This window comes from Ctenopharyngodon idella, chromosome 1 (genome assembly GCF_019924925.1).
Source record: "Ctenopharyngodon idella isolate HZGC_01 chromosome 1, HZGC01, whole genome shotgun sequence".
Taxonomy (NCBI): Eukaryota; Metazoa; Chordata; class Actinopteri; order Cypriniformes; family Xenocyprididae; genus Ctenopharyngodon; species Ctenopharyngodon idella.
This window is the reverse complement of record NC_067220.1, coordinates 11,826,624-11,837,691: the sequence shown is the minus strand read 5'-3', so window position 1 is coordinate 11,837,691 and position 11,068 is coordinate 11,826,624. Positions and strand designations below refer to the sequence as shown.

Sequence of the window (11,068 nt, the reverse complement as noted above, 5' to 3'; positions counted from 1 at the left end):
GAAAACATGACGCAGAGTTACTATACAAGATGCTGTCTGAGAAGGCATCGTTCGTACAGGTAGGGACACTCGCAAAGATCCTGGTGATAAAAATAGGCTTTTGTTCACTCTGAGGTGTTTCTGAAATGCAAGTAATTTCACAGAACCAGCCTCAGGGTCTCGCTTTGTGTGTGTGGCAGAGATAGAGCCACAGACAGAGTTGCCCTTAGACAGAAGTAATAATATTTCGAAGGCGCTCCGGGGCTGGGTCTCACAGACCATTCAACACATGAGAGAGACCAAAGTGTTTCTGTGTTTGCAAGTGGAACACAGCCAAGGTGGACGAGAGGGTGGGAGAGAGAAAGAGGAAGGGAGAAATTTGAGGCCAGACTGTATTTGGGTTAAAGTAATAGTCACCCCAAATAATCCAAAATATTTCAAATCTCTATTTCAAACCTCTGTCAAAAGTACTCACTGTAATAACAGTAAATTATGCACAATTACAAGCAAATAACCCTAAACAAAACCCTATTCCTAAGTACATGTAGTTAATTATATTATCTTTTGTATCCTTTTTTTTTAATCTTTTGTATACAATGAATGTGAATGGGGACTGGAGCTGTCATGCTCCAAAATTTGCAAAAATGCACAATGAAAGTAGTTCAAATAACTTGTGCGATATGTTCAAATGATAAATTTGTGTGATAAACAGAATCTAATTAGATTTTGCTTGAAACCTCCATGGCAGCTCTGAAATCTGATTTAAATACTGTGCTTGACAGCTTCAGTCCCCATTCACTTCCATTGTAAAAATAATAATAGCTGCTCTTCTCATTATATTCTGCCTAACATCTCCTTTTGTGTTCAACAGAAGAAAATCATACAGGTTTAGAGTGACATGAAGGTGAGTAGATGATGACACAATTTTCATTTTTTGGTGTGCATTATTAAGTGTTTGATGTGTATTATAGACAGGCTTCTACAATACACAATTATTTTCTACTTTTCTCTCTCTTTCCGTCTCTCTCTCTCTTCCTCTACCCACTCAGGAAGCTTTGTTTGTGATTTTTCTCATTCAGCACAGCACCAGTGAGCTCATCTTCTTTACAGAAATTTATCTATCCCCCTCCCTCTCTTATTCCTCTTCAAAGAGATAGAAAACCACCTTGTTTTGACCCTTTTTGCCAAAACTACTTTCAAAAGATGCTGTTACCTCATTTACACACAATCTATGTCGACAAGACGCGATCTGCAAGAGCAATTTGTGGTTTTGACGGATTTGATTTTTCATGCTCTCGTCACGCTTCTTTGTGTTGTTAACTGCTGCCCCCTAGTGGCGATTAATCAACATTACGCAACAAAAGATAAAAACAGCCTCAGTTTCTCATCGCTAGGAAGGATAAATATTACTTCTAGATATGTAACGTGTTGCTATGGTGATGGGCCCACGGTCCTCTTCACAGAGAAGCGAAGATGATTCGGAGGACAACGGCGTAAAGGAATGCGGAGTCGATGACATTGTACGTTGAGCGGCGGACTGTTACCATAGAAATAGTGAATCATTACACCCCTGATGAAGCGCGCGCACGCAAAGCGTGAACGCGTATTTTATCAATGAAACAACAGGTTCCGCGTGAGAAAGAAGGAGGAATGAATGTACCAAAAATGATGACGAGTGAGGAAGCGGTAAAACGGGTTCAACAAAACAGCAGAAAAAAGTAAACAGTTTTGAATTTAAGAAAATCTTAAAGGCATACTCACCCAAAAATAAAAACTGTCATCACCCTCACCGTAACGGGTTTTTTTTTTTTTTTTTTTTTTTTTTTTGTCCATACAATAAAGTCAATGGCCATCATGGTTTTTTCTTTATTTTTTTCATGTTTAAAGTTTAGAAACGACATAAGTTTTGTTACAGTTTTAATGATCCTGTTTTTTGTTGTTGTTGTTGTTGTTTTTGAGGTACTAATATTAAATGCAGTCTCAAAAATTACATACAGTATGTAACTACAAAATCATTTGAAAAATATTGTTTAAAATAGATTTGGAAGGATCCCAGGTGAAACAAAGTGCACTAAAATACACTTTATTTCAGTACACTCAGAGCACTTTAAGCACATTTTGGAAGTGTACTATTTTCACACATTAATTTTGTACTTAATACACTAAAAATGATTCTTTAGTATTTCTTAAGATAATCTTAAGAACGTCTAAGTGTGCTATTTTGAGACACCATGAATATGAACTAAAATACTATCTCTGTATTAAAAAATTTATTGTTATCACTTGTGGTACACCCTCTTTCATACACTTTTAAATATACTCATCAGACAGAAAATAGACTTATGACTTATTTAAAATATAAGAATATATAATATATACAAAATGTATTTATAATGTATTGCCCACATCATTTTATACATTAAATAATTCATTTCAAACGTATTGTAACTATGATAATATTCCCTTTATATGACGTAGTGGTGTTTTACTTGTAATTAATACATACTGTATTTTTCATGACAATCCACTAAAATAGAACTTAGTGATAGCATATATAAAAATCCACTAAAAATTTTATGTAAAGCTTTCATTTTTAATAATGCACTTATAAAAAACTTCTGTATATTTGGTTTACTTTATCTGACACTTAAAATCAATTTAAGTGTTAGTGCTAATTAGTGCATTTATATTAAGTGTACTTAAGTACCACAGTTGGGAAAATGTACTTATAACTAGTACATTAGTAATATATTTTTAATAAAATCAAATTCAACTTAGGATTACTATATAAAAGTCTAAGATTTAACTAATTTTTAAAGCATTCAAAGCAAACTTTAAATGCTTTAAAATACACTAATAAAACTCTGTATATTTTTGCGGTAGTATACTTTATTTCAGTGCATTAAAATCAGTTTAAGTATTAGTGGTTTTTAGAATACTTTTTTCAAGTGCACTAAAGTACTACTGACAGAAATGTACTTTTAATGAGTGTATTTATAGTGTATAACTTTTACAATTTTATTTAGCACAAAAAATAAGAATGTACTTGCTTGTATTTAAGTATTTTTTTTAGTGCATTCAAGTATACTTTATTTTTACTTGGGATAGCACATCATACTGCTGACACTGTTTGACATGCTGTCACCTGCCAAACACTTTCAACAACTCTTTTTAAAAAAAAAAAAAAAAAAAAAAAAATTGAGAATTGTCAGATATGACATTTGATTCCTCCTTTCCACACAATTCATAGCTTTATAATGTTAGTTCTCCACAACCATATTAGCTGCCCTTTATTAGCTCCCCCATGATGTTGGACATGACAAATCAGTGCAAAAAAAAAAAAAAAAAAAAACTTGTATTGTAGCTAGCATTGTGGGTCTGTAGCATCTCCAGACTATAGAGGCACATTCATTAAGTGTTCAAATACAGCTGAACACATGGGCACAGGCAATCATTTTGAAAGCATCGTTATTGACAGCTGTTGTTCACAGATTGTCAAAGGAACAGTAACAGATTGTACTTTTGACTGTACACAACAGAATGTGCATTTCATATATTAACATAAGATTTAATCCATAAACTGAATTATGTGCTCGCAAAAGTGAATATGCAATGACTCGGATGACAAAGGTAGCAGAAAAAGAGGTAGTTAAAAGCTTGATTTCTTTAATGCAAGAATCATTATTGTACATTAACAATTCAATGGTCTCTGCACAGCTTTTTTTTTTACAATATGTACCACAAGTCTATGTCAGCACCTACATGTATTTACATTACATAATGTTACACTGGAGACAAAGGTGCTGGGGAAGAGTGACGAAAGATGATGAATGAAAAAAAGAAGGATGCTCAGGAAGAATGAAGGGAAATTATTGAAGAAAAATAAGTGATTGAGAGATGTGCATGACAGCGGACGTATGGCTATCACAGCACTTGTGCCTGCTGCTAGAGCAGAATTAAGAGAAGGCAAAGAAAAAAAAAAATCATGAATAACATTGTCAATAATATTAAAATAAAACATTTGTTGCTTTTCAAAGCCGCAGCGTGTGGTAACTGAAAGCTGGGGCAGTGACAGGTGCTGGAGGAAGAGGCAGGTACCACACACACTAACACCCTCTAACACAACATCAGTCATTCACTCACACACATCAAGTACTTGTATACACACAGTCATACAGACATTGCTCATTATGTTGCGAACATGCACACAAAAATGTGTTCTCGTTCCTGCGTTCGATCACGTCTCGGTTCAGCCGTAACACATCCGTACACGCACACAATCAACTCACACAGCAATATAGTGAATGAGGGTCGTGTGTTTGTCGACAGGATCCTATGGAAGGGCACTTAGGCCTCTGCACTGAACACCGTCCCCCACCGATGACCTCAACTGGGCTCTGTAGACCAATCGGAGAACGTGCTGGGCTGTGGTGAGCACTGTTATTGGCTGCTTTTATTTCCTGGTCTGAAAAAAGATGGGAGGATGACTGAGGAGTGGCATTTTTTTCGCTGTTGTTGTTTTCTTTTTCTTAAGAGCTCAGATCATCCTATTGCGTTTGTGAGTGGGCGAGTCTGTTATGACATCATTGCACTGGGCGGAGCTTCGTTTCCGAGTTCCGTTGTCGAGGTGGAGCGCCATCTCCTCAGCAATGAAAGTGTTGAGGTCCACGTCGTGGAGACCGTTTCTGCGGCGACTGGGGGCGGAGCTAGCGCTCAGGTGTGTAGGTGAACCCGGGGCTCCAGAGCGCATACTGATACTCGCCATGGCTCCGCTCAGACCTGTAACACACACGAAGTAGGAAAACAAATAAATTATAAATGCCTGAAATATACTTTTCCATCAAGACAAAAAAATGCAACATGCTCCAACTGTAAGTTTAAAATTAGGCTGTGACAACTAGTGCTGCACGATTAATCGTTAAAAGATCGGGATCTCATTTCACGCGATATTATTCCTAAATGACATCGATTCAACATTCAAACCTGCGTTTGAACCTAGAGAGAGCAGCTCTCATGCACAAGTATGAAACAGCATCACAAACAGTCTTTTCAACCACACAGTATCATTATTTCTGTGTTATAATTATTCATATTATTACAGAAGTACTGGGATAAAGCTCAGATATAAATACTGATGCCTATGGTAGCGATCAAAATAGAGCAAATCACCTTTTGAAAGTAACTTGTAGCTTGTATCAATTACATTGTTACACCAGTAGGTGGAGACAAGTGAAAAAAAAAAAAGTATGTCATTGAATCATTCATTCAAGAGATTCGTTCAAAAACGGTGATTCATCCAGTAATGAATTAAGTGAAGTCTTTATGAGTCACTGAATTATTCATTCAATCCGATCATTTTAAATAATTCAAATTACTTAAATCTTTTTAAATAGACTGCAGCAATTAACATTTTGTTAGAACCGCTAGTAATGTCGTTTTGTTTACTTGTCTATTCAGAATCATGGGAGAATCGTGATCTCTATTTTAAAAAAACAAAAATTGTGATTCTCAATTCATTCAGAATTGTGCAGCTCTAGTGAGAACTAATCCAAAATTGTAGCTGAAAATAGTCAATGCTTGAAAAATCTTCATCAGTGACATTTTGCTGTATTTTGCAGTACTATTTCAGTAAAAAAAAAAAAAAAAAAGGCACATCTGAACAATGCCAGTGGCCATAGAGCAAGCTGAAATGGAAGTGTACAACTCAAAATGCCCAAAGCAAGGGAGCACTTTATATTATACGCTTCAAAGAATGTCATAAGACACATTTCTGTGCTGTTCAATGTGAAAGGGTTGTTTTGCCAGAAAATAACTTACATTATGTGTGTTCGCATGCATATATATATATATATATATATATATATATATATGGATAGATACATACATAGATAGATAGATGTGTTTTTATAATGCAAGCAAGGCACAGTCACACTCACCATGCAGAGCAATGGCCTCCCTGAAAGGCTGCAGGTCTGTTTCTACAGATGAACTTGTCTCCGAGGACGTGGGTCGGCTTGGTGACACCATTGCAAGTCTTGGCGGAGCCCTGGAGCTACGTGGCGGTGGGGCTTTACCACAGAGAAAGCTGATAAGATCCTCACGCCGAATAGTCCGCCTCCTTTTCTTCACCCACGCCAGGACATCTTTGTTTCGTCTCTGATGACCGATCTGAATACCCAGCTCATAACTCCGCTGATGGGCATCAACACTCTCTGGAAGATGGCAAAAAAAACTCAGCATGAGCATTCTTTATGTATGTGAGGAATCAGCCCAGCTGCATCAATGATGTCGGTCTCATTTAACAATCTGAAATCAAAAGCTCTTGTTAGAATTTTTAATGCGGCAACAAGCAGAGAGCAAGTATTTAATGTGAAGGAGAAACTGAAAAGCAGGTAAATTATTGCTAATGATTAAAATAAGCTTTTAATAATGTAATTATGTAAATGTTACATCATCAACTTCCAAAGCAATTGCATAACACCATGAATTTTTGTTCTGCCTGAGCAGCAGCATCTTCTTCTCCTCAGGAACGGCAGCCACTGTTCTTCAATATATTATTTTCAATCCATAATAGGCAACAAATAAACTGCCTCAACCAAAACTGGCAGGCATGAAGATTTGTTTCACTTGACAGGGTTTCCATAGCCAGGCTGGAACCAGACTGAAATGAATTATACGCTTACAAAATCTTGAGATGAGGTGCATGAAATGATTCAAGAGATGATAAAAATCTCACCAAGGAGGTTATGAGAAAAATGGGAGGTTTTAGAAAATACACTTGGACTGAACAATTTCTGGTTCGGTCAAAGTTCACAACGTGAATTTTTGATTGACAAAAACAACATGTAAAGCAGGTGATCAAACTTGAACTGACCACATCCTATATATGCTTTGAAAACAATAGCCAATTTGCTAATTAGCCAATATGTGTGATCTCCAGTAAACTGAACACACAAAAACCTCCCTATTCCTGTCAGCTCCTAATAACATGACTCAAATCATCCACATGACACATCTAACATCCTCTCTCATTACCAAAAACCAAACAAGACTAACTTCTGAATGACTCAAGTTTTGCTAGCAGACAATGCTGTACTCAGGTCCATGATGGGTTTAAGGTCTCATAACTGCAGTCTGATACACAACTACTTTAGGCTGTGAATCACATTTCCACTATTTCAGACAGATTCTGGGGAGAGGAATAAACCAATAGGATTTTAATAACTGCGGTCAGCAGTTATTGTTTTTAGTCTCCAACATATGAACAACCTACTAAACACTGTTCAACAGCAATTTTTTTTTAATTGGCAGGCAGGATTTCTTCATTAAAAAAATTATGACTTTGATTCATCTCAATGACTGTAAAAATTCACTCAGTTTACCTCATGTCAGTGGGTTGCAAAAAGCATCTTATTTGTGCTATGAATGAGGCACTGAATTGCTCACTTAACCAATTTATTAGAAAAGTGTTTCACAGCCAAACCCTTTCATCCTTTTTCTATCTTTGTTGTAAACGAGATTGAATTACATGACGAACTGAGTGAACATCTCATTCACTCAGTCAGCAGCTGCTCATTCATGAAATAAGTGCTTCATCTTTTCAGTGTCACTCCAAATCATTCATAGCACAAATGAGATGCTTTTTTACCACCGATTGACATAAATGTAACCCGAGTGAATTTTTTTAATTTACTCAAAAACACTGACCCACTCAGTGAAGGAGACGTTTTGTTCAGAAGGCCAACCAATTACATTCCTCCTTACACCCTGTACTTAAATCTTAAATGCAATAGTTATTCTTTGGAAAAACCTTAAGTGAACAGCAAATATGTTCAGATTATATGTAGATAATCTAGTGTTAAATGTAGTCATTTAACAGATTTGTTCAAAAACAGGGATTTGTTGAAACAAAACATTCCAAACAATGGTAGTTCACATACAAAAGCCCATAGTATACTTAATTTTTGATGCAAACACGTAGTGCATTTCATTCTTGTCCAATGTCTGACCCATTTCTCTCCAGAAGATAGTACCAAAAAATGTCTTGGTACTCTTTTAAACTAGAGTTGCAGGTATCCTTTAAAATCACCAAGAAATAAAAATAGACAATTGTTGATTATGTTCACACATAATTATTATTTTTAATTCATGTACCCTTGTAATCTTTAATGAAAATAATTTCCCCTCCCTCTTGCAGCAACATCTCTTCTTTTCTCTGATGATGTATTTACTGGCACGAGGGCGGGACAACCTATCACTCACATGTGATCACAATAGCAAACATAATTTGTTTTGTTTCGTTCGAGAAGCCATTTTACTCTCAGATACATCACAATAGGGAAGAAAAGACTATCATAATTTCCATTTTATGCCGACTTTAACCCCCTCACACACAAGCACTCGTCAACTTTGTTGATGCCGTCTCCAGTAGTTTGTTGTTCCATCTGTTTCTTTTCAACTAAAAAATGTCCACAAGGTGGCAACACTGCAATGGACCAATTTAATTAGTGCAAAAAAATTCAAGGTGCATTGCGAGCTGAGTGTATGCATGGTAAAGAAAATCAGGCTACATGCGTACAGTATGCACATACTATGCTGATGACGATATTATGTCACACAAACTGTACACATACTCTGGCGTATGCGTAAAAACTGAAGTATACATTGGGCTATAGTCATGTAAAATGCAAAACAGTTCATAAAAGATTCTTCAACTTACCTTTGTATAGGTTAGTGACGGCAGTTGCAGCATTTTGAAAGGGAACCCACAAGGAAAGCCCCTGTTGTTGACATACTCTATCTGAGGGAGTGATTAGACAGGACAGGAAATGTTTAAGTTGCAAGTGGAGATACATCATTTCCTGTCTATTTAAGACACATATTTACCCACTGTGTTTTAAAAAAAACCCAAGACAACTTAACCACCATCAGCTTCATATTTATAACCTTTACAGCCTCTCACACTGACTGTGTCATGAGATAGTGAGCTGCCTACTTAAACAGCACTTTTGGGCAACATAAGCGCGCTTGGAATGTTCTAAAAGCGTCTATGATGACCATAAGTGCGGTCTACATAAGCAGCCCTCTATGTTGTGAGACACAGCCATTAATTACACGACGTCTAAATTTGATATGTAGCAAGAGGACTCTACGCCATTTTGTTGTGTAGCTTTAGTTTATCTGATTGTGTACCGTGTTGTCCAAATCAGAACTTTGTGTATGATGAACTTGGTATGCTCTATATTAAAACCAGCTTTATAGTGTTTCATCGATTTAATAACAAATAGCAACAAAAACAACACACCTCTGACACAATAACTCACAATCTTTGAACTTAGCCTGCTAATCCTGCCTTCGCCATTTTGTTTCGCATACGATTATTGTTGTTAAGAAAATTTTCACGTTTTCATCCGTTCATCACAGTTTGTATTCCAAGATCTTTTCGTTAACATATATGGCGTTTGAGTTCATAACAGATGAGTTTTCGATCACAAATCGAGTTATTTTCATCAGATGAACTCCTCCCTGCACTTCGCCATTTTGTTTCGCTGGTAGACAACCAGCTGGGTGAAGCTTTAAATATATTTAAAAAATTTCATAAAACACGTTTAAATGTAATGTACTTAGTTTTATTACTAAATAAAGACGGACGACTGATGACATTTCTGGTTTGTATCCTTACAGAAACTGATTTGTGTGTCAGTTTATGTTGCTCGTCTGCCACTTAGCATCGATGCTAATCTGTAAACGCAACCGACCTTCAAAACAGCCAAATAAAAGCCGAAATAATATTAATTAAGCACTAAATGTGTGTATTTTATTTTAAAACAACCCCTCGACATCTTAATTAGATCGCATTACATTTAATTTGGTGTCTATCCGTTGAGCTTATAAGTTAGTGTCCTTTGTTTGCCAGTGTCAGAGTTAGCTGGCTAGCTCTTAGTGACTTTTTATTGTACATTTCGCACCTTTATACAGTTGTGCGACGGCGGTGGCGGAGTTCTGGAAGAGATGCCAAAGTTTTTGTTGGCTCTGCTCGGTCTCCTCCTCGCTCGGTTCCTCCTGCTCGGCCTCGGCTAGGCACTGCCGCTCCCATTTGGAGAACCAGTGCTCGGGTCCGTGTTCCTGGATCTCCGCTTCCCCCTCCTCCTTCTTCTCCTCCATGGCCACGAAAAAAACACTTAAACCGCTGCTGTAATGCTCTAACGTTCGCTTTAACAGTTCTCCGTGGCGATTAAACCCGGACGTTGTCGTTTGTCGGCGGCGGCCTCATCGACAGCTGTTAGTTTACGTCTGCATAGCGAACGGTGCTTGCACTTCTCCGCCACACAGTCGATGAAAACAACTTAGCGTTGCCGAGTCTCAAACCCCGCCCTCTTGAGTTATGCTCGACGCTCATTGGCTACAGTCACGCTGGGCGTGGCTTGGCGTCAACGGCTCAACTGTTTATTAGATGCGTCAACTGTCTGTCATCTGTCACGGAACGACAATGAATGACGACACCGCCCCTGTTTATGTCAACTGCCACACCAAATAGCTGCTTGAGCCTCAACTCAAGTACACTGAGTAGGAATGCAAGATTACGCAAGCCCATAATGAGTCGCTATTCATGCTTTCTAAAGTGTTTTCCTGTTTCTCTTCTGTTCATTACAGTAGGCGACTGTTAAACAAAGAGAAGGGGTTTTGATTATAGAGCCTGTTGTGATGACCTTCTTTTGCCTACAGAGGGCGTCCTTATACAAGTACACGAATGCATCTTTCGTGCTCAAAGCCACTTGGAATAAACTTAAAGTCACTGTAAAGTCACAAGACTTCACAGGTAGGAAACTAATTTGGAGAAAATACATTTTCAGGGTGGCACATTTTAAAACACCTCTCTTTTTAATTATAGACAATGTGTAGACTAGATCATTCCCTCTAAGACAACATGATGAACATATGGAGGAATAAACAGGGGAAAAAAAACAGTTTATTGAAAATTTAGGCAAAATATAAAAAGAAGTTGAGTATCATATCTGATACATAAAGCTTTGATAGCTCATATAGTAATATATGAAGCCCATTTTATTCAGAGACCCAAGCTGAGCAA

At 37.3% G+C, this 11,068-nt stretch overlaps 1 protein-coding gene across 1 annotated transcript; it reads right to left on the bottom strand.

Annotated features, from left to right (window-relative positions):
- Nucleotides 1-3,625: 3,625 nt before the first annotated feature.
- Nucleotides 3,626-10,334, bottom strand: hapstr1b (HUWE1 associated protein modifying stress responses b). Its single transcript, XM_051897203.1, has 4 exons — nucleotides 9,948-10,334; nucleotides 8,699-8,779; nucleotides 5,916-6,191; nucleotides 3,626-4,758 (listed from the first exon to the last, which is right to left on the bottom strand). Exons 1-4 carry the CDS (start codon nucleotides 10,141-10,143, stop codon nucleotides 4,517-4,519), a joined length of 795 nt encoding a protein of 264 aa, XP_051753163.1. The 5' UTR covers nucleotides 10,144-10,334; the 3' UTR covers nucleotides 3,626-4,516.
- Between the last annotated feature and the right edge of the window lie 734 nt (nucleotides 10,335-11,068).

Coding starts and splice junctions, on each gene's coding strand:
- hapstr1b (XM_051897203.1), bottom strand. CDS start 10,143: ATGGAGGAGAAGAAGGAGGAGGGGGAAGCGGAGATCCAGGAACACGGA. Junction 8,780..9,947: donor CGTCGCACAACTGTATAAAG/GTGCGAAATGTA, acceptor TCACTCCCTCAG/ATAGAGTATGTCAACAACAG. Junction 4,759..5,915: donor GGAGGCCATTGCTCTGCATG/GTGAGTGTGACT, acceptor TGTGTGTTACAG/GTCTGAGCGGAGCCATGGCG.